At 46.9% G+C, this 24,483-nt stretch overlaps 1 protein-coding gene across 2 annotated transcripts in view; it reads right to left on the minus strand.

The window, feature by feature from the left end:
- LOC128451209 (protein jagged-2) overlaps positions 1 to 24,218 on the minus strand; it is a 43,972-nt gene extending 19,754 nt beyond the window's left edge. For both annotated transcript variants that reach the window (XM_053435009.1, XM_053435008.1), the window contains exons 1-5: positions 23,897 to 24,218; positions 22,770 to 23,093; positions 9,949 to 10,006; positions 3,967 to 4,221; positions 3,436 to 3,496 (exon numbers count right to left, since the gene is read on the minus strand). In XM_053435009.1, coding sequence (XP_053290984.1) covers positions 3,436 to 3,496; positions 3,967 to 4,221; positions 9,949 to 10,006; positions 22,770 to 23,093; positions 23,897 to 23,965 — 767 coding nt within the window. In that variant the 5' untranslated portion in view covers positions 23,966 to 24,218. The remainder of the gene's footprint in view (positions 1 to 3,435; positions 3,497 to 3,966; positions 4,222 to 9,948; positions 10,007 to 22,769; positions 23,094 to 23,896) is intronic.
- Between the last annotated feature and the right edge of the window lie 265 nt (positions 24,219 to 24,483).

The raw sequence follows: 24,483 nt of genomic DNA on the forward strand, positions 1-24,483 counted from the left end.
CTCTGGTTCTCTGGATCCCTGGTTCTCTGGTTCTCTGGTTCTCTGGTTCTCTGGTTCTCTGATTCTCTGGTTCTCTGGTTCTCTGGTTCTCTGGTTCTCTGGTTCTCTGATTCTCTGGTTCTCTGGTTCTCTGGTTCTCTGGTTCTCTGGTTCTCTGGTTCTCTGGTTCTCTGGATCCCTGGTTCTCTGGTTCTCTGGTTCTCTGGTTCTCTGGTTCTCTGGTTCTCTGGTTCTCTGGATCCCTGGTTCTCTGGTTCTCTGGATCTCTGGATCTCTGGATCTCAGGTTCTCTGGTTCTCTGGTTCTCTGGTTCTCTGCTGCTCAGGCGTCGCAGTATAACGGGCGACTCCAAAGCCGCGAACGCCCACTTACATCAGGCTTCTGTCTGTAATGGGAATGGAAACAATCCACACTAACTCCCGGGTTAAATGACTCTGCAGGTTATCGGCTCCGGCTCCAATCCGCAGAGATGGAAATGAGACATCAAGGTGCTCAACCAGTTGGAGCTGGGATTGGCTCCTGTCAGAGTTTTTATATCTTAGATGCAAAAGGGTCGAAGAGGCTGAAGTAGAAACTGAACTGAGAACTTTTAAAAGAATCTTCCACTGATGTCTTATGTTTTGTTTTTATCAGTTTGTCAGATTTCTGTTTGTAGCTGAAACAGTTTGAACTGTTCACACGACAGTGACAACTTCAATCAGATCTCACTCCGAAAGTGGAGCCACAGTTACAGTGTGTGTGTGTCTCTGTGTCTGTGTGTGTGTGTGTGTCAGAGACGCTGCTGTGTATTGCTTACTACACAGCTGTGTGCATGTGGTGTTGTCCGGCGCTGCGGTCGGCCGCTGGGGCCCTGCACACTGTCAGCCTGGCAGCAGCGGTGGCGGCGTGGACAGTCTGTCTGGCTGCAGTGTGGGAGAGCCACAGGCCAAGGGTGGCATTACCCACAAGCCCCGTCGCCGGGCTACTGCTGTTCCATCAATGGAGGGGGGCCTCGGGGAACGGCCGGGGCTGAAAATACCCCGCCTTGCCCACAACAACCCCCCCGTCCCACTGTGGCCCCTCAGACAAACCACACCCAGAAGACGGGATGGTGGGCAGGGGCTGAGGTGGAGGGGCTGCTCTCTGTGTGTGTGTGTGTGTGTGTGTGTGTGTGTGTGTGTGTGTGTGTGTGACTGGTCAGGCTGAATTATGTGCAGGCGAGCCTCGCGCCCATGTCCAGTGGACAGACTTAGCCCGCTGTTGCCTAGCTGCATGTTTAGTAGTGTCACATGAGGGAGCGTAGGTTGTGAATGCGCTGTGTGTAAGAAACAAGATACCAAACACACAACTCCTCTGCCAGGCCCAGACGCTTTGCTTTTCTGTTTCTCCTCCGTCGCTGCCTCTCGGAGGTTTAACCCCTCGGTTTCTCTGGCTTGGTTTCTCCCAGTTCATTTCTCTCCGTCACTGGTTCTGACATCCGGCAGCTTTTTGTGATTTTGTCCATAAACTCCTCTCAGTTTTTGTCGTTTCATTTTGGACAGTTTACATTCGAGGCAAAAATGATTTTAACGGAACTTCCACTTTCAAGCTTCTTCTGGAGGTTTCACATTCAGCACCACAGACGGTCTGTTGTCACATGTTATTACAGCGAAGCTGTCTACATGACAACAGAGCAAACTCCTCCTACTGACGACGTCCTGCCAAGCCTCACGTTTATTTAGTTATTTAATAATTCACAAGTTTGCTCGATCCAAAACAATTTGAGCTTCTGTCATTAAAGTGAGGGAAGCACCTGAGCCCTGAGCTTCACGTCCCGACCCGACCTGAACATCAAGCTCCTGCTCCTTCTCCCTCTGGACCATCTTGTTCCTCTTGTTATTTCACTGTGTTTTTAAAAACTTGTCTCCCTGTGTCTCGTTATGTAACGTTTCATATCCTGCGTATCTTTGACTGATCTTTTTTTAATGTGACAGATTTGATGAATGTGGACTGTCCCACATAAATCAAACACAAAAGAATGCTTTTACTGAGCATCAGTTTAGCTTTTCTTCACCAGTATAAGTGTGTGTGTGTGTGTGTGTGTGTGTGTCTGTGTCTGTGTCTGTGTGTGTGTGTGTGTGTGTGTGTGTGTGTGTGTGTGTGTGTGTGTGTGTGTGTGTGTGTGTGTGTGTGTTTGTGTGTGTGTGTGTGTGTGTGTGTGTGTGTGTTCCCGATTCCAGATAGCTCAGAATCACATGTTGAGGCACATTCCAGGGTGTTCCTCTCTCTTTCAATCCTCTGGCCATTTCCAATGCAAAGTGTCAGCTTAGTGTCAGATCTGAACTAAATCAAACCTTCCTCAGTATAAAACCCTCAGCACCTCCATCTCCGCCCCTCCCCCCTGTGGCCCCTGTGCACTTTTAAAACACACGTGTTCCGGTGCGTCTGTATGTTCACATCCACACGGAGTCACGTCTGAATTTCACAGTGATGATGATTTCATGGTCCTCTCGCTTCTTGAAAAACTGAAACAACGCGTCCATCCAATCCTGAGAAGTCATCAGGAACAAGAAGAATTTCATCTTCTGATCCCGATTGATCCCAAACAGCTGAAACATCTCTGGAACGACTTTGACCGCAAATCAAACCTTCTCCCGAAGCTCCGGAGTCGTATTTGTTATCAAACATGTGAGAATCTTGGATGAAACGTACGAGCTTCGTGTGTAAATTCCTTTTTCTTCCTTTTCCCAACATGCACCAGGTTCTGTTCAGATTCTAATGCTGAACAGCTCTGAGCGTTTCGACCAAGGACAAATTGGTTCTGCAGCTCGGAACCCGACCTCAGTGGGCGTGATGATGGAGAATGGACTTTATTCCAATGGTTTATTCTATTCTTATCAACCACACAATCACAGTCACTCATTCAAAAAGCTGCTTGTGTTACCTTGTGTGTTAAATGGACAGTAAATAATTGAACGTGCCATGTTGTGTTAAATAAAACCGTTATTTGTTATTTGTTATTTGTTTCGGTGGGTTCACCACTCGGCGGTGGGGAGAGTCCACACTTCCCCACAGGCGAGTGGCAGCCATAACAAGGCCCGGGATAGGAAGAGGTGATGTGGGCTGCAGACATGAGAGGGCGAGGGTGGGGGGGTGGGGGGGGCACAGGACAAGGGAGCATAATGACAAAACAGGCCTCTCTCTCTCTCCCCCCCTGTTTCTCTGTGTGCGGGCAGGAGCAGCAGCTTCAGTACAGGAAGCAGAACAATGGCTCTGAGCTGAGGGATGGAGATGGAGGGATGGGGGAGGAAGAGTGGTGTGTGGGGTCGGACTGCTTGGTATGTCATCAACAACCCCCCCCCCCCCCCCCAGCCTCTCATCACTCTGTCGTGTCACCACTGTTTTCCTCATTAGGCTTCGTCCAAAACAAGATCATGCTTTGCATCAGTCTGCAGCTGCACTGTAAAACCAACTCACTTGCATTCCCCCGGCACGCTGCACGTCCCATGCAGGACGCTGCATCCCTGTTTGCAGATGGCTGTGGGGAAGGACAAGAGAGGAAGGGGACTCGTTAGGATCAGCTCTTGTGAAGAGTAGAATATTTTCATTTGTAAATGTAATTTATTGGACATGTATTGTTTTTTTCATAAGTGTATTTTTGGTTGTTTATCAGAATTTCTACATATACGTTGATAAGTAGCTTTGTTAGGTGTAATAAGCAACTGAAGAACTAATGAAACCATTAAAGAATTAAGTGGAAAACTTAGAAAACTAAATTTAAGTCAAGTTATTTATTACTTGAAGGCTTTATAGTTATATTTTCTATGTATTTTCACTTCAATCACTTCTCTCTTCCTGATTCTTATCAATCATATTTGTCCGATTATTGGAATCTGTAATATTTATTTTTTAATCAGGTATTTATCTGTAGAAATTGATATAAGAAGTGTTATTAACCCTCTGTGTGTTGGTTGTGTGAGTTGTGTGTTCACGCTGTGTCGTCCTCACCTGTCTTGCAGTCGGGCCCGGTCCAGCCCTCCATGCAGCCCCGGTTCCCCAGCTGGTCGCACACGTAGTGGCCGAAGTAGTCGTCTCGGGGCCGACACACTTTGTTGCACTTGCTGCCGTAGTAGTTCTCGTTGCAGCGCACGCGGACTGTGTACTCCAGACTGGAGATCAGGCTCTTGTACTCCACCGTCTGCTTCTCCTCCCCGGGGTTGATGGTTCCTTTGTGGATGCTGCGCTCGATCAGCAGCTCGTCATCTGGACGACGGAAGCAAACATGAAAATAACACGTAAGTGAAACTGTTACGTTCTTTACTCATTGATTTGTGATCAGAACTGAGGATTATGGTTTTTTTTATTATTTATTCCCTGAGCCGACTCTAGTCCATTACATCTCCAGAGCTACGGGGAAGAAACTCAACATTCAACAGGTCAAGTATTTGGGTCGTTAGATACCAACGTCAAAACAAGAAGAAATTCTGAATGACATTCCAGGGCTGGTTCCGGTTGTGGGACTTGACCCGACAACCCGGTGTTCAGTGCGATTAGAGAAACCAAGAGGCTTCGAAGAACGTCTGCTGTCACCACAGATCAGAGAGAAGGTGAAACCTCCGTCCTCCAGGAATGAGGAAGACAAAAGAGAGGAGGAGGAAAAAGAGGGAAAGAACGGGAGAATGACGGGAGAACAAACAGAGGGAGTCGGAGCGAGGGCTGCGAGGGCTTGATAACCAAAATGCTTTTTCAGTTTTCCTGCTTGGTGAAATACTTTTCTGTCCCCCCCCCCCCCACGCTCCCCCTGTCAGGATATCCAGCCCCGACTTCATCGGAGCCAGGCCGGAAATAATAAGAGACGGGAACAGACGAGGAAGGGCGACATAGGAAAGACCCTTTAGCTTGTTCTCAAGGAACAGAAGCTCAGGGGCCTGGGTTCACTGCTGCTGAGGAGGAGCTGAGGAGGAGCTGAGGAGGAGCTGAGGAGGAGCCGACGAGGAGCCGACAAGGAGCCGAAGAAGAGCCTAAGAGGAACCGAGGAGAAGCCGAGGAGGAGCTGACGAGGAGCCGAGGAGGAGCTGAGGAGGAGCCGACGAGGAGCCGAGGAGGAGCTGACAAGGAGCCGAGGAGGAGCCTAAGAGGAACCGAGGAGAAGCCGAGGAGGAGCTGACGAGGAGCCGAGGAGGAGCTGAGGAGGAGCCGACGAGGAGCCGAGGAGGAGCTGACAAGGAGCCGAGGAGGAGCCTAAGAGGAACCGAGGAGAAGCCGAGGAGGAGCTGACGAGGAGCCGAGGAGGAGCTGACGAGGAGCCGAGGAGGAGCTGAGTAGGAGCCGAGGAGTGAGTGAGTTCAAGTGATGGACAGAATAACAAAATGAACAAAAAACTATGAACATAAATCAATGTGATTTATTTTTATTTATCTTAGAACTCAACTTTTCTCTTTTTGTTCTAACTTTCCTTTTCTGTTGGACTTGAAAATGACTCAATACAATAACCTTTTTAATAAACTGCTCATCTGCAGCTTTTAACTGGATTATATTAGTTTTCTTGCTGGTGTGAAGTATTCGATTAATTTTGTAACATTTATCTTTTTACAGCGTTTATTTGTTTTTATTGTTAATAGAACCTAAAGTGTTTATTAACATTGTGAATATTAAGACACATTCCATCGTGGTGAAGTTTGACTCATAGAAAGAAGACTCCCTCTCTCTCACAGCGAGTCCCCACACTGCCACAGACTCCGGTCCCGTCCCCCCCCCCCACCTGAATCACCCGGGTGCTCGCTCACTGCTGTTCATCTGCAGCAATTAGATATAAAAATATAGACCAATCGCGAGCTCTCTCTGAGCTGGAGGAGCTAAGAGAGGCCGCTGTTACCAGGCAGAGCAGCAGGGCCATGAGGAGCCGGCTCGGAGGAAACACCAGGACCTCCAGACCGGAGCAGAGAATCAGTTCACCAGATCTCAAGCTGACTGTCACTGGAGTGCTTGTGTTTGGAGAGCGTGGCCCTTTGACCTCTGACCTCTTCACAGCTCCTCACTTGTAACAGAGCTGATCTCTGAACTGAAGGCAAGACTGCGTTCACACTGGCAGTTAAGATTTATCTACTCGTGCCCCCCCCCCCCCCCCCCCCGTCGTCCTCCATCGACTTCATCCCTAGGAATAAAACATAACGATGATAAAGAAAGTGATTCTACAAATTCCCGGATCGGCCCCTTCAACCGGGATCCAAGCCAAATTTTAATGAGCTCTCTTTTTGGCTCGTGTCCCATCTTTCCAGGAATGCTTCGTGGAAACCTTAGCAGAAGTTTTTACGTGACCTTGTTGAAAAACAAACCAGCAAACACACTGACAGGGCCGTAAATATAACCTCTTTGGTGCAAGCTAATAAAAGAACTAATCACTCGGCCTCCCGGCTTGAAGCTCCGCCCCGTTTCTTTGCTTCTTATCTCTTCAGCTCAGATTTCTCTTGGATTTACGTCCCGGACGCTGAAACACCTGGAAGGAGACGCGGTGTGGAAGCATCAGCCCAGCAGCTGGTTGTCAGGGTGTTCCCTTGTTTTGGAAAGCATCTTCCTCCAGGTGATGCAACCAGACACTTAAGATATGGTCATAAAAATATGGAAGACACGAGAAACTCTTAATCACTTTCAGACGGTGTCATTACGAGAGCACACCGACACTTAACTTTTACAATTCTGCAGAAAAACCAACCAAGACCAATAAATGTGTCTCTCAACATGTTCTGACATCACCAGCGTGTCATTGGCTCTCGTCTCCAAACCCACTGGTTCCCACTGAAGATCCTTAGTCACAGCTCACGGGTGATTATCTGTATCGGTCATGATCTTTGAAACGTTCCTCAAACAGCAGAGAAAAGGGGCTTTTTCAGAGGAGGATTATTCCCCATGTGCTGCTCTGGGGAGTTTTAGGGAACAGCAGGATGTTGTGTTGTTTATGGTTCATGGTGCGTTCAGGGAACACGTAGCTCACAGGCTCAGAGGAATAAGAGAAGCATCAGGCTTTGGTAATTACTTGTTAACACGACACATGGATTGTTGTTTGTTGACGACAATTAAAAAAAGGACCATTCTTCAGATCCGGCGTCACACGAGCCGACAATCCAGCAGCGCCCGGCGTCAACAACAGCTCGGCACTCTGTTCTCCTGACGTTTGTGTTTTGTTCTGAGAGGCGAGGAGCTTCCTGAGGTATAAACAGACGTCCCAAAGCCTGGTCTTTCCTGAGGCCTCTCCAACCTGCCGCCCAGACCTGTGTCCACGCAGCTGCAGCCGCTCACACTGCAACACACTCAGCTTCACCACATAAGAGCCCTTTCACCAAGAGATTCCTCCAGAAAACCAATCTGTGGTGCAGAAATAAAACATTTCTCCCCATAAATTACTTTTAACAATTAATCATGTGAATCTTGGTCATAATTGACTTGTTCAGGATCATTACACACACAGTCAAACGCCTCTGCTTTGTGGCTGCAATGAGAAATATCAGAGGAGCCATGTAAGGAGTGTGTGATGCTCGCTGCTCTTAGAACTCAGATGTCCAAAATGACTTAATTTACTGTAGGCCCACTTTAGATCGAATGTGCACCGTGCAGCTGTATTATGTAGGAAAACAAAGAGCCGTGTAATCTGGATTTGTGTTGGCAGACAATCACACGACTCGAGATTTGGCTCTCAGGCAATAAAACACTTGATTGGGACGAGCACAGATTCTTATTCCAGTGAAAAAAACACACACACACACACACACACACACACACACACCCAATCGCTCCCTCACCCTCTCACAGCATCACGCTCACTTCACCTGCACGAACACCCACAGCTGGATTCAACATGTCCGAGCCTGCTCTCTGACAAGTATCGAAAGTAATCGCCCAAAAATGCAGGAAATCCCAAATGGAGGCAGAAACAGGCAAGTGAAAGTAGAATCATGAAGAAGTGGAAAAATCCACCAAAATAACCATTTACCACACACAGAGTGAAACCTACGACTAAGGTTTCACATATCATGACAGAAATAAACGGAGCCTTCATTTGTATTTGTACGTTTCTTCTGAAAACTTGCAAATGTGGACAAACTGGAGCAGTACCACCAGAAACCATCAGGGGCAGTGTAGACTACAGTTCAAGGCCGATAACAACAGGACACAAGGAAGACATTTCTGATTGATGATCCTCTCAAAGTGTAACTCCAGAAAACTAAATGAAATAAAACTTTCAATGAAACCATTAAACAAATCTATAGGTGGATTGGCGAGTAAAGACCAAAGTGAGCTGTCACCGTGTTCCAGGATAATGAAGCGACGACCAGTAGCCAGACAGCTGCTGGGAAGCTAATGAGGAGAGAGGGAGGACAAAAAAAGAGAGCTGCAGCCCCCAATTAATGGCTCAACAAGGCAATGGGCTCACAGGTTTAATATAGAGAGCGGGGGGGTAGTGACCCTGAGGACGAGAGGCAGCGGAGAACAAACCAGCTTCCTGTCAGTCACAGGTCCGATTCTTTTTGGTGGCTCTTATTTCTTTTATAATGTTTTATATTCTTTTTCACGACTAGATGGAAAGTGCAGATCATTTTCTTTAAGTTTGTTCATCTGAGAGCAAAAGTGTGAACGTCCTGTTGTTATATTGATTTAAATAGTCATTCTGTCTGTGGCTGTTTCCCTGAGGGTTTGTATCCATTGATTTGTTTTCAAACCTCCAGCTTCACATTCTGTCCTGAACCATCTTCCTGTTTTTGGAACTAGATGAAACTGTTCTGTACCTGGAGGAACTGTCTATTTAAAGTTTTCTCTTTTGACTAAGTTTAAAATCTATATACGTCACAATCTGGTACCAGCTGGGATAATTTGAATGTAAAGTTGACTTCACCCGGTTGTTGAAGCAAGACACACACAAGAAGCACAAGAGTAAATTTACACTATATATACTTAATAAGTTAAAGACGTTTGATGATGAGATTCCAAACTGGATCAAGCTGCAGATAAAAACCAGCTTGTTACCGATCAGACACAGAGCTCAACATGTTGCCACACAGTTCCACGGTGCTGCCATCGGATGTGTCTGAACACATTACAGATCTGTGTCTGAGCCACATCGATACTGAGCAGCTACTCACACAACGTGAAAGGGAAATTAGATTATTTCCTTTAAAGCCGAAGTTTATCGTAAGTCTCTAGAAACAATCTGCAGAGTCTCAAGGCTTCAGGTTACGAGTATAAATACACAAACCTCGGCACTGACTAGTTCTGTTAACGTGTAAGAACAATACCAGAACATGTTAACAGTGACAAACCAGCTCGTCATCACTGAACCAGCAGACGTGGACTGGGATTCACAAACATCCAGACAGGACTGAGTGACGTGAACAACCAGAGACACAATAACAAGCTGCAGAAGACACAAAGTCCAGTTAGTGGAAATCGTCCAGAGGGGAGATCTGTGTCTGAGGCTCTGAGATTTTCGTCTGGAGATTGTCAGAGTGACGGACGTGAAACCTGAAGAACACAAACATCTCAGGATGAAGAAGAGGAGCCGGACACGAAGAAGACGAAGACGTCAACTTGGAAAAACAAGGAGGTTCCAGATCTTCTGGTGATGAGGGCCGACGCCGGTGTGGATGAGCTATAAACAACAACACTGATCTTTCCTCAGCAGAGTTTATACGTCATGTCCCGCCTCCTGCTGCTCTACAGGCTCCGCCCCTCGCCTGGATGTGACCCACGTGTAACTGGTGATGTGAACTTGGACAATGTCCTGCTCCAGAAAATGTCCCAGACCCATGTTCCGGACAGTTTCACTAGTTTGTGTCTGACTTGATATTGAAGAGGAGATTGTGATGTTACATGGAAAAGGAAGAACAGAGTCAGGAGAAGAAAAGAGAAGAGAATAGAGTTCTGTGACAAACTGTCTGAGAGAGGATTTGTATTTTCCATGACCCTGTGTTTCTCCAGTGTCTGGGGGTGGAGTCTTACCGTTGCTGTGTGTTCCGTTGTCCCTGTCCCACGCCTCCACGATCACAGTGTACGCTCGCTGTGAAGGAGAGAGGGAGAGGGCAGAGGTTATCAGAGTGCACACCAATACAGAAACACACACACACACACACACACTCAGATATGCTCACTTCAAGACGTGGACCCGGTTTACACAGAAACTCAGATATGAGTCACCGTCACTCATATTTGGCATAGAAGGGGAATAACGGTGGGAAAACCAGCCGGGTTCCCACACTGCTGTGGCTCATTAGCTTCCCTGCACCGCGGGCGAGTTAATAGGTGCAGGAGAACGAGACATCCACCACTTCACTGTGATAATCTGTTCACTGAGATTCAGATGACACCCGGCTTCTCTTTGTCTGATTCCCTCTGTCACCTTTTCTTTGACACGCCGTCCATCCCAGAGGACGAATGTCTCCTCGGCTGCTCGGGGAGGGCGACGCCCCCTTTTTGTGGTAATGTATAGATTCTCTTCTCTTCAGGGATCTAACGAGGGCTCTTTCTAAATCACTCAGCTAATCAACGATGAAATTATACTTTAATGAGCTCTTGTATTAAACTCTACAAGCAGTTACACGCCTGTTTTAAACTGTTTCTTTGTGACTGAGCAGATTCTGAGCTCTTCTAGGTCACAACTTAAAAATAAGTGTTTGAGCCAGAGGCTGAAAAGAGGAGATGCAGCAGTTAAACGTTAAAACCTTTTTTACAGTAACAACACTAATTGAGATCATCAACCTGAATATGAAGACAACATGTCTCCTCTAAGATGAACGTCCTACCCCACTTGTCTCCGCACACCAGGGGCGAGACGAATAAACAAAAGCCATTGATGTGAAACACAGCAGCTCATTCTTCAGGATCATGCAGTGATGAAGATCTTGACCTTCTCGTCACATGTTTAAAGAAGAAGAGATTGCACTGCCTCACGAGGGAGACGAGGGGGACGAGGGAGACGAGGGAGACGAGGGGGACGAGGGGGACGAGGGGGACGAGGGAGACGAGGGGGACGAGGGGGACGAGGGAGACGAGGGAGACGAGGGGGACGAGGGGGACGAGGGAGACGAGGGGGACGAGGGAGACGAGGGAGACGAGGGGGACGAGGGAGACGAGGGGGACGAGGGGGACGAGGGAGACGAGGGGGACGAGGGAGACGAGGGGGACGAGGGAGACAATGACCGCACCAGGATCCTGTCTGTCAGTGTCTCTGAGGTTAAACTACGTTTGTGTACAGTCTCTGGTTGACGCCATTATTCATGCACAAGCTCAGAGAAGTCGACCTCCTTTGTGTAGCATTTTGTCTGCTGTGATTCAGAGTTGTGTGATTGTGTAGCAGCGCAGCCGGCCTGCACACTGGGCCTGCACACTATGCCCTACTTTCCCCAGCCGACGGCTCCGACTTCCCACAACAACAGACTCAAACTCGGGATTGTTTCAGGTGCAGGGCTGTTTTTTTTTTACTTTTCACGCGCATCAGCAAACAAACCACGATGGCGCTCGCTGTCCGTCGCCTGCATGGGGCCGGACGAGCAGCTGCGAGTTCCCATGACCTGGGCCTGACTCAGAGCGACCGAGGGCTGCAGGGAAGATTACAGGGGAGGTGACACGGTGGTGCAGGCAGAGATTAGAGGCAGAGACACGACAGAAACATGAAACAAACAGGTAGAGAGCTGAAGTGCTTTATGGGACTTTAAAGCTAATTTTATGGTGCTTTAAGTCTGAGGGGGGGGGGGTAGTTCCCAGTGTGCAAAAGACTGAAAATGTGCAGGACAGAGAAAAAGGCTGTGTTGCTACAAGTAGGAGGTTGATTCATGTGCATTCACAACAAGCAGGTCTGGAGGTGTTTAGTGAAATCAGGCAGCTCTGGCTTCTTTGAATCTGGTTCCCACAGAAAACAGGACCAGTCAGTGAGACCAGTTCTGCTTTGGCAACCAGTTTAATCTTTTTAAGACCATTGTGAATGAAGCTTAAGACCTTTGTCATGTAGGACAGATATTAGGAAATATTTCTTCATAATTGAAGATCATGTGAAACGCCACGTTACCGTTTATTACAGCGTTTCAATATTTGTATAGTTACACACTACACGTGTCACCCAAAAATGTTTTTAGTATCGGGGAAGTAACAATTTATGAACGTTTACTTCCACATTATTAAGACCCAAATATCGTTGGTTGAATTTTTTGTAAAAAGCAACCAACCGAGTCGAGAATCTACTTCCTGTTTAAAACAACCATCACGTGACCAGTGTACAGATTTATATTCTTTCCACGGTGGAGCTACATTAGTTTTAGTTTTCAAAGAGCTGCTCAGTGAGTTTCAAACATTCGTCACTTTCATATTTTATATTTATTCACATATAGACACGTTTTTCAAACTGTGCTCGTCTGTGATCAGCCACAGATAATCCACCAGCGACTCCAGCTGTGATTTACGAGCCCAGCGAGGAGCCATAACTCTGAGATGAGTGAAAAGAAGTGGACATGATCATAATCAATCTTCCCCTTTGTAATCAATTTTAAATGTCACAGCCACCAGCTCCAAAGGAGACCGGGCCCCGGGGGAGCCTGACAGGAGTGTGCGCTGTGTGTTACATGTGTTTGAGTGTGTGTGTCCTTGAAGGATGGGAGCAAAGTGTCACATCCCCGCTGTCTGCAGTGCGACCGCCATACGGAGTCGGCCGTGTGTGTGTGTGTGTGTTGGGAGACACTTGACACCTCCTAACCAATTTACAGGAGTCAGAGGGATTTGAGTTTTCATTAGTGGAGGAGAAACCAGCTCCTCGCCGCCTTCACCTGTTCAATGAATAAATTACTGCTTCCCAGCGACAGGAACAGCCGCCGGCTCCACGCAGCTCTGCAGAGAACACGCTGCTCTGTGAATTCACTGCTTCCTCCAGGATTATCAGGTTTATTCTGCTGCTGCTACGATCATTCGAAAGTCACTTCAACTTTAAAGTCAAGACTTTTGACTTAAGGCGTCTTGTTATTTGGAGAAGCTCCGGACACTAAACCACAACTGAGGTCAGGAGCATACGATGATATACAAATCAAACTGTTCCAGTGGCACGAATATAAATTACCATCAAGTACAAACAGTACTAATAATTTCAGGAAAACTGACAAACACAATATCAGCTTTTCCTGGTTGCACTTTAGTCTCTGCAGCCAAAAACCTTCCAGAGAGGAGCTGTTATTCTGATTCTATCACCATCTGAAAGTCTTTGTTTAGAGGCATCTTTGATTTTTATTTACTGATCAATCAGATGATAACAATCTCCAATCAATTAATAGTTTATCACAAGTTCTCAGCTCTTAACGAGGATTCTACTCAACAGCGTAAGAAAAGCAGAAACACTGATTGAAGAAGCTGGAACCATTTCAGTCATCTTGCTACAGCAGGAAACCAAACTTGATTTGTTTTCATTTCATTTGTTTTGTTTGTGAAACTGAAGAAACAATAATCAGCAAGAATATGTTCCATTGTTTAAACCACCACTGACTGAGCGTGTACAGTGTAAAAAGATAAACAGATAAAATACAAAAATACCTGACACACCAACGCTTTAATCTCATGACTTTTAAATGGGAAGGGGAAGTGAAATCGAGAAGAATGTTCTCGTCCTAATTGAAAATTCACAGCAGCAGAGAATTGTTAATGAGAGAGAGAGAGAGAGAAAAAAGAAGAAAGACCCAATTAACAACTTTTCCGGAGCCGTGATGAAGAAGAAGAAGAAAAAACCCGCAGCAGCAACACCTGTCACGTCACACCTGTTAGTGTATTGACATGAATAAAACATGTGGCCCGCGGCGTCGGGGAGCCGGGATGGTTAATTTAGCACGTTATTAACGGAACAAGCCCTCCTCCTCCTCCTGCACCACCTCCTCTTCTCTCTAAGGAGGCCTCGTGCAGACAGCAAATCTAATCAAAGCTAATCTAATCAGGTCTTTATCCTGAGCTGCAGAATGGTGATATGACCCAGTTCACTTTTCCCACACCAAGCGCGTGAAAATCTATTTCTGCCGCTCTGGGTTACGCCGACTCCTCCAGCGATGCAGAGGTTTTCTGTGAATTAGTCTTTCAGAGAAGATCAGAGGCGTGTGTGTTCTGAACAGACGGGACGAGACGGAGATTCCACCTCAAATCAAACGGTCAGGCCCCTGAATGCTGAGTCTGTTGCACAATGGACTCGTCTTCATGATTCCTGCTGGGTCTTCGTCAAATGAACGAATCAAAGACATCAGAGGAGTCCCGATGAGCTCTGTGAGTCATCTGAGCATCGGGGTCAGATCTTTATGAACTGCTCCTCAAATCATCTGCAGTGACTCAACATCCTCTGTCGCTGTTAAACTCAATCCACCACACAGACAGTCTACTGTACATGTGTGAATGTGTCACAACCGCAAGTCAGGAGTCAAGATGTTGGGGTTTCCTTACGAATTTAAACTCATCACAATCACGCTCATCTGCAAACTTTAAGACTCGGAGATGAAGGGAAGAAGGAGAAGAGAATCTTTATCACTGTAGATAATAGTCATAGTATAATTAATTCAGGACCATCAGTCTGCATAAGTTAGATTTGGTGGCATGGTTCTGTTCTGGGACGTCTCAGTCCTTCAATGTGTGGAGAGTCTAAGACAGAGAGAGCAGCAGCAAGACCACAAAGGGGAACAGAACAGAACCAGCATCAATGACAGAGATGACACTGAATAATTCAAACACAGCGTGAAGACAGGGGGAGCAGGGGGGAGCTGGGGGGGGGCTGGGGTGGAGGTGGGTAACACGGGTGGGCAGAGGAAGCAGTTCAAATACAAATACTGGTCTGAGCTTTGCCAACGAATGAGTGGAAGAGAGTCAGCTGAGTCCTGAGATCAGCTGCTGGAGCCGTCAGGTGAGATGAGCTCGATATATTACTAATGATATCATCAATTAGTAATAAGGATATATTGTTCATGTATATGGTCAATATGAGAATATATAGATAAAGAAAGGTCAACCAGTATGGAGGAAAACCCAGAGGCTACTGATTTGATAAGAGGCTGTAAACAGTGTGCAGTGGAAGAAAAGACCAGAGAGAGAGAGAGACAGAGAGAGAGAGAGAGAGAGAAAGAGAGAGAGAAAGATAGAGAGAGAGCTTCAGTCTGGTCATGACCGTAAAAGTCCACAGTGACTGAGAGAATCTGCTCCACAACCATTTGGAGGCTGATTTCAGGATCAACTCTTCACAGAGAGGATCCTCGACCCTCCAGCAGCAGCACGATGAAACTTTGGAAAATGTGACAGTCCCATCCAATCAAGCTGCACCAAATTCAAATCTTTCAATGTTTGTCCGGATCTGTGCAACAATTTAATTAGTTGTTTCTTGGCTCATCTTCCACCGAGTTCTCTGGAAATCTGTTCGGTGGGATTTTGCTAAATCCTGCTGACAAACCAACAAACACAAGCGAAACCCCTCATCTCCTGAACACAGCTAATGACAGCTTGTTATTGACCCACTGGGACTGCTCCAACATTTTTGGTTTACGATCCCATAAAATTAGATCATTTGAGTAAACAGTCCAACCAGAGCGTGGAGGTTGTTCCGACCACCGGATCGTGGACTTGAACCGGGGACAACGTCTCGTTGCCTGGAGACTCGCAGCAGACACAAGAGGACGAGGAAAACAAACGAGTGAACAAACTCTCCTGAAGTCGCTCTGTTCTCGCTCTGGATGCAGCCATAGATCCAGAGCTGTGTGGACACTTAGAAAACCAAATCCAGCATGTTGCCCTCCAGAGCGGCCTTATGTAAACACTCTCAAATCCATTCCTGACATTTTGCCCAAAGCTGCTGCCCCCCTCCTCCATCTCTGTTCTTCTTCTCTTCAGGCTCTTCAGGTTTTCTCCTCCCTCCACTTGTCTTCAGAACTCAATATCTCGGCCACAAAAGCAGAAGCACCGAGTCATTGTTCCCGTTGAAAGGTGCAGTGACAAAGGGATTAAGGCAGCAGCCCTCGTTTCCACAGGGCCGCTGGGAAAGTGATATTCACGCCATGGGAAGAAAAAAAGACCAGAGACATCACTGACCCACCTGAGCACAGACACGACAACTGAACGGGCCGGCGTCCGACAACAGACATGAAACAACTGGTTATGTGCAACACGAGCTCCAGTTACTGTTCTAGCATCGAGTCATAGAGTCGTTTCGAGTGGTGACAGAGCTCTTTTGAAAAGATGAAGTCAACAACACGTAGGTTGGAGAAAAATACATAAGATGTGGTTAATGAATGACTTTCACCATCAGAAATTCAGAATAATAGAAAACAGATACATCCCATGACAACTTCTGCTGATGAAGACCTTGTAAAACTGCTGAAAGCTCCAGGACCAGCATGTACGTGGACCTTGAGTCTGATTGTGGATCTGAGGCCTTGGGAAGATTCTTCCAGTCAAAGAACGATTCTAGTTGGTGTTTTAAACCCTCAGGACACAACTTCTATAAGTTATGATGGTAGAGTTGTCAGAGGAACAGATGAGGACAATAATAAGACAGCAGTGAAACACGAGTTTCAACCAGACGACACTTTAAATGAGGGTTACACTGACGTTGAGTGGACCTGACCTGGTGGAGGTCTACGCTCTAGTTTGACATGTTCTGGATTCAGAGGTTTGTTTCATGGGTTTCTACGTGAAGTGGAAGGTTCTGGGTCAGGATCCGGGCCCCAGATGTGTTGAGGAACGCTGCCGAACCTTCACCGCTCTGGAGAGGAAGCTTACATCAGGCTGCTTCCCGACTGCAGCAACTCACAGACAAAGGAGAACGTTGTAGTGATGCTTGTCCGGGAGGGTTTCCACCCGATTCGAGCTGAATGATGAGTCAGGGTGTGTGCGTTCATGCCGAGCGTGTTTGCAGCGGTTCACTTGAACTCTGGAGCTTTTACATCTTTAGTTCGGTTTATTTGTCCTCAACGAGAACGACAGTCGTTTCGGGAAAGAGAAGAAAAACTACCAAGAATTCTGTGCACTCCTAAAAATCCCCTTTAAGCTGATAAAAACAAACTTCCGACCGGTTGAGTGTTAAGTTTTCTTAAAACGTATGATGGGGGAAGAAAAGCTCCATGTGCTGAAACTTCGGATCATAAGCTGCGTCGCAGTGGGAGCCCCGAACGAGTCGAATTCAAAAGTACAACACAACGATCTCTCCTCAGTGCTTCGGACCAAAGAAAGCAAACTGTAGGTGTGATCACACCCTCAAAGCTAGCAAAACAAGCTAACAAGGCCGGACCACAGGAGCCAGAGGATTCCTAACGCACCAAATATGTAGCTACAGGGTTTATCAGCCTGGTGGGTTCTCAGAGAGGCAGATTGAAGAAGAGAAACACGAGATAGATGAGATATTAGGAGATAAACAAACGCGGAGGAACAATGAAGGGTTTGGTCATCGACAACATCCAACTCGTTTCTATTCCCGATCGCAGCCTCCCCCTCTTCTCTCTCTCTCTCTGGCTCTCGAGGTCCAGCTCCATTAAAGCTGTGAGCGACTGTCTGAGTGGGTAATAACAAGCTTTAATCACCGCTGCTCATCTCACTGCTCGTAGCGCATTTCACTGACTCGACGAACACACGCCTGCAGCTGTCGGACATACATGATAAACTCTGAACGGACTCCAGCTCTCACACATAACGTTCTTCCATCCAAACAGGACAGAAGCAGAATCTGAATTTAGGGCCTGTCCCGTTTTTGAAGGCCACTTAAAGTGTGTCCTTCCATTCCTGAGCTACCCAGGATTCATGGCCCGCCAGAGACGACGCTAACGATGCAACGTAAGAGCGGGACGAGCTGGTGACGCATATTGGAAATCCTCCCCTTGACCAGTGGGTCTAATTTCAGTTTGATGGGGTAGACCTCTGAAGAATGCACCCACTGCATTGACTGGCATCACTTTCATTCTCTCACTCCTTCATCAGCAGGTGAGGGTTCAGTGTTTTGCTCGTGGGTGCGTCGGAATCGAACCACCACCCAGTGTTTAAATCCAGATATGTTCCATCAGCTGTGAACAGGCAAGATGATGACAGGGCTGCAACTGACAATGGTTTTCACAGTCAATCGATTTTCCCGATTGTCAAAATGCAATTTTAAAACAATAATCCACACTTTCTATGGTTCATATTCATTTGAATCTCACATGAGACTAGAATGAAACAGCAAATATTCACAACAGAGAAACTACAACTAGAATATTTCTCTCTTAAATGTTGGGATGAAGCTGAATTCACTTCTTCCTCATGTGATTTTGACGGTTTTACAAATAATTTACAAATCTACACAAACAATTGCAAACAGATTATGAACATACAGCCTACAAGCAGATTTTCTTCCACACGCACACACTTGTTTATTGTGTGTGTTTTCGTTCCCTGTAGCTTTACGTCAACATCCACCACAGACCACGAGGTAAACACTTGATTTACCTTCAAGAGGACCCGACACGGGATGTGAGTCTGTTTTGTGTAACAACATGTGTGAAGCTGTTTACATAAAAGCAGCAGCATCGAGAATCGATCCGCCGGTCGGACGGAGCAGCTAATCACACATTAACACGCCTCGGACCGGAACCGGGTCAGCTGACATGGAAGCAGTGGCAGCGTGGGAAAGACGAGCAGACCCATCCTGACCACAGTTAACTGAGCGGAGAGCTCGGCACAACATCATGTAACAGAGCCCTGCTGCGGTGGAGCTGCAGGCTTTCAGGTTTATTACAGAGAGGAGAAGCTGAGGGGGAGCGAGCTGCATACTTCACGTCTCAATGTGTTATTTTCCAAAGAAGAACATGTTTCAGATTATTCCTCTGACGAGTTGATGTTCCAGGGTTAAGAAACGTCCGATGAGCAGAAAAGAAGTGAAATGAAGTCGGCTCTCGTTGCTCTGGTATCAACTGTTTGTTCTTCTTTCAGAGAAAGTTATGCAACACTGATAAATAACCAATTGTACCCGACTGATATTTCCATTCAACTGTTGAACGAGAAGCAGTGATGTGACAGAACAAAGCACTTTTATATGTATCTGTACTTTAATTATGTCGATTTATTTTCAGGTCATTTTCACTTTTCCTTTGATACATATCTCAGCGTTGAGTCAAATGTCCACATTGTTTTCTAGATTTACTTCCACCGAGGAGGTTTAATCTTTATGGTCTGTCCATTCGTCTCTTCGTCAACGTGGACGTCATGTCTCTTTCTCCTCTTCCTCAAACTAATCAACCATGAAAGCATCAGCGCGCTGAGAGGAGCTCCTGATGAAGAGCAGGCGGACGAACGAGCCAGAGACGCACTCGGCAAATGAGCGGAACGAGCTGCAGAGGAGGAAACCACCGAGCACGGAGACCAGGTTGCACTTTGCGATTGCTCTCCGATACTCCTCCGAGGGAACTGATCCTACCCACTCTTCCTAATGCTGTTTGACTAAAACATTTATTCTCTGAGCAGGAGGCCGCGGAGGTCTCTGAACAACAGCTGTTCCACCTCTGTCCTCTCAGCTCCGCCAGGCCGACGAGGGAAATCTGGCGAGAGCGGGGGCCGACCCGAAAAAAAAAAGAACAAGCTATGAAACTGAAGGACCCCTGATCCTTGATTTGCTCACAGAGGGGTGAGGGGAGGACAGCAGCTCTAAAAATACCCCATAAGGAGAGGAGGAGAAGGAGAGAGGGATGAAGACACAGGAGAGAGTTTGGCTAAGGAGGAGGAGGAGAAGAAGTAAATGCTTGTTTTGTGTTTAAAAAAAAGAAGCATCTTAAGTGTCTGTGGCCTAAAAATACACTTTCCTTGTGACTGAAACTCACAAGGAAGCTGAGTTTTGTTGGGGGGAGGGGGGGGGGGGGGGGGGCGGCTTCCTCCCCTCTTTCCTGTCTTCTCCATCCCTCGCTCCATCAGTCAATCCCTACTCTACCCCCCCCCCCTTATTCCCTTTCATGAAAAGATGTCAGTGAAGACCCAAACCGCCGGAGGGGGAATGATCAGTAAAAGAGAGGGCAGAACAATGACCTTCTTCTTTTATTTTTATTTTTTTCAGCCGTTAATTCGTGTCAGGACCAGTGGCCCAGATACTGGGGCCAGATACTGAAGCCTTCCACCATAGCAGCACCAGAGGCTACAGGCCACGCACAAAACACATTCTGTTAGTGCCGCTGCTCGGCCGACACACTGTGAACTACAATGTGTGGCGGGAGGAGGGCGGCGGATTGAGGCGTCTGAGTCAGGAAGCGAGTGAGACGTCTGTCATCATCTGTCTCAAAACAGCATTTATCAAATAATCAGACAAAACTTTCTTAAAGGAGTAAATGTGTTCGACATGATGATGAGGACAATAAGGAAATCGTACTCGCAGAAGAAAGCCATGAGATGCAGTCAAAGTGAGTAAGTCGACCTTGACTTGAGAACTTTCTTCTGTTATTTTAGCAGCAGTTTTCATCGCTGTATAAATGGGAGGAAAAAGAGAGAACACTCACTCACTCACTCACTCACTGATGAAAACAGCACAATGGCTTTGATGGAGTCATTTCCGCCGATTAACAGCAACTAACGTGCTAAAGAAAAACATAAAAACTTAGCGCTAAAAGGAAAGTCCTCCTTCACACAAAGGATATTCTGTCATCACATTTGCTTTCTTTATGATTGTAAATTGTGCCGTAACAATCAGCTGATTCATTGAGGTTAGGTCAGAAACTCGGGGTTTAGTGCCCCCTACTGGGAGCAGAAGATACGCCAAAGTTTCAAGATGCTTTCTCGGACGTACAGGGGCTTTTTTTTGGGCGACAGAGGAGTGGTCGACTCTGGATGGAACGATATGCAATGGATGTTGTAACATAGAAAAATCTTAGTATGATAAGTTGTATAATTAAATATACTTAAGGTATGAAAGGTACGTTATGAATTAAATTCCTTTGCCTTCATCGTTAAGCCAAAAAGCTGACAATAGTGATATTTTCAAAAATCCTTCAACCGCTTCAATTTTAACAGCCTCAGAAGAAGCTGAGAGCTGATACCCTCCTTCATAGATGTCTGTCACACACACACACACACATAGACACACACACACACACTGCTCCACCCCCTCCAGGGCAGATAGTGGAAAATACTGACCCCACACACGCCGAGTGAGACAATGACCCAATAACGGACAGAGCGTGAACCTGAGAGGCGGCGAGGTAAAGGCATCCCCCGGCCCAGATTGACCGGGACTCTTCACTTGTTTGAGTAGTTGGTGACACTGATACCCAGCGCCTGTGTCACACACACAACTTAGTGGTAATCGTATCCGCCCGCAGGGCCCCAACTTACTACTTCCATCTTCCCCTCTGCTGACAGCTGACCATGGGGAGTGATGAATGGGGAGGTCACGCAGCTAGGCGCGCTCACCGAGCAGCCGATATGTCCGATATGTATGTTCTGACATGAACACGCCCACGCGTCTCTGCTCGCTCGAGGCAAATATGATCGGAATGAGTTTTAATAGTTGAATGAGTGAATGATTTCTATCATTTCATCAGACTTGAAGCATCATGTTTCAGGCGTATCTTCAGATTGTTCATCTAAAAGCAGGAACATGCTGTTGCTTGTGTGCGGAAACTAAGGAGCCAGCTTCTGTTAAGCTTAATGACCATGAACAATCTTAATGAAAATATTCAATGAATCACGAAGCAGAGAAAAACATGTCATGAGTCTTATTTTATCAAAAGAAAGAATCCGCAAGTATCACTTCAACCGTCTCGGCTACAGAGCGAGTTACTCAAGATTTCTTAAGAAATAATAAAGCTTCTGAAAATAAAAAAACGGATGCAAGTTGCTTCAATGCACATATGAATTGGTTTTAGTCTGAAGCTTAAACTCTTGCTTTGCAGAGAAAATTTGACTTTTACAACCAAAACAACTTGTACAGTGTAAATTCTTCCAGCATAACTGACTTAAGTAAATGATTGTTTATCTAAAGAGTCATAAATCACTTTTCTCTAGACTATGTGGTTAAAGGACTCTGAATTATTCACAATCACAAAGACTCTCATTATGACAGGTCACTCAGCTGATGTGGGAATCAAACCTGTGATGTTCCCTCTATATGACGTCACTCTGTCCATTACGGATACAGATCTCTGGGTGTAACAGCAGTGTTCATAAAGCGCTGCTCCTGCTTCCCACGCTGGCTGCAGCAGCTGGTGATTGGCTCAGATCAGGTAATAAGTTACCTGCCTCCTCTTCATCAACACTCGCTTGAACCCCCCCCCCCCCCTTCCAACACTGGCCCCGCGGCCCCTCCTCTCTCCTCTGCACAGTCTGCAAACTGCAGCGCGTTCAGTAACTCATCAAACCCAGACACAACCGCTCCACCGCCGTGCGAAAAGGCCCTGCGTCACGCGCGCTCGGGGCTATGGCGAGGAGCGGAATGCGGGAGATGTTTGAGGATGTAGAGACGTCCAGGGTTGGTGATTGGACAGGCGGAGGAAACAGTGAGATCCTCAGAGAGACTCCAGAGAGCCACGGAAAGCTTGTTGGAGACAGAAAGATCCATGCGCCAAGTTGTGCCAAATCACAGTTTGTGCGGCAGATGTAAGAAAAGGTTCCAAGTAACATGAAAGCATGTCATATCATGTGATGGAATGATAAACTCCCAACATCCTCACATATTGCACACATGACACGGGATCCTGAGTTCTGCTGCATCCAGGTGAATGTTTGAACACTTTTACGCTTAAATTGCGTAAAATCCAACTTTCTAAATCAATAACCCAAACACTTTCTCACATTGCAAAGTGACACAATGATCCACTTACCGGCCACGCGAACTGGAATGGAATGGCGACCTTCCCCGCGTCGTTGCTCCGGCCCTGTGCGCCCTTCTGGCCGCCCTTGAACTGAAAAGTATTCCCACCGATAACCTTAGTAGTTTCCGAGCCGTAGGTGCACGGCCCGTTGGTCGTGACCTCACTCTGATATTCCTTTAAACACACTCGGAAGTAGGTGTCGCACTCGTCCGCGCCGCAGTGGCCCTCGGCCGCGCTCTGCTCCGCGTCGCAGCAGTCGCCGTTCTGGAGCTGACCTCTGGGGTTATCCACCGAGATCAACTGCAGCTCGAAGTAACCGGTGGACTGGGACACCTGGGGAGGACATGGGAGTGAGGACGGGCTGAGGAGACTCACACTGAGGACATGTACACGTTCAAGGGGCAAGTTGACATATACGCACGACAGGAAAACAGATATTCATGCACGAAACTGCTGTAAAATGAAGCGTTTAGCCCTGAAACAAGCGGGAGCTGAGCAGGTTTCAGGGCAGAGACAGTGAAGAGTCTCCGCAGCTCCACCGCGGTGGTACATGTTGGCACAGCTGAGCTTCAGAGCTGGATAACACCACAGTTACTCTAATTCAGCTCAGTCTGCAAATCAAGCTGCAGGAAAACACCTCACATATAAAAAGAGCTTTAGAGTTAAATATCATATTCATATAATTATCATCTTTACATTCTGTGACTTGTTTACTCAGCAGGTGAAGCAACGTCAAACTATCCCACACAGTTATTTTGCGCAATCATCGCAAAAACAGTAATTTACGCACGAACATTGGACGAGAATCTTTGGTGATGAAACAACAGAAATTGCACCAAATCATACCCGTTATTTCTATAATCACAAAAACCTCCAATTGATTAGAGGATCTTCACTCACATGTCCAGCTCACTTTACACAAGAGCTTTTTTATTGGACTGTAAATTGGTTTTATTTCCCAAAGGACGCGCGTAAATGTGGTAAATCCTAGATCACATGATTCTAACCACAGAGCAGACGATTCAATTAAAGCTGGAATTTAACCCTCAGTCACACAAAAAAAAAAAACACACACGCACACACGCACACAACTTCCAGTGAGAGCAGCATCAAACCCAGTCAAATAAACTTCTCACCTCGGCCCACAGCGTCAGGAGGAGACACACTAGAGAGACGCGCTGCACTTTCCCCAGATTATTCCACATGTCTCCGGCTGCTCGGTGTTGGTGACCATGAGGGAAATGCAGAAAATGTCTGTCTCAATCAGTCAAAATGCTCATGAAGAAGAGGGAGAAGATGAAGAAGAGGAGGGAGAAGCAGTATCCTCCGCGCCCCGGTGTCCGAGGCGTGCACAGCGCGGCTGCTCTCCGGGATGCCTGCGGCTCTGGAGGAGGAAAAGCGCACCGCTGCTACTGTTCGAGTCCGCGAACGCTCCACAACCAGACGCGTCAGCTCCACTTGGCCGCTCGACGCACTAAAGAGAAGTGGAGCCGCGGCGCGTCTCTGCTGCCCACAGCCGGAGCTGGGTGCTGCTCGCTGATGGACGGCTCCCTGGGCCAATCAGGGGCCAGCCGGGTGGAGCGTTTCACAGCCCGGAGCCAATCAGAGGAAGGGGGCGGGTAGAGGACTTCTGGTGGAATTATTATTAAAGTTTACTCAAACAGGAGCTTGTACTAATATTTATACTTTGCTCATGTAGTTAAATGATGTTTCACTGTAGATG

Source organism: Pleuronectes platessa, chromosome 11 (assembly GCF_947347685.1).
Source record: "Pleuronectes platessa chromosome 11, fPlePla1.1, whole genome shotgun sequence".
NCBI classification, from domain to species: Eukaryota; Metazoa; Chordata; class Actinopteri; order Pleuronectiformes; family Pleuronectidae; genus Pleuronectes; species Pleuronectes platessa.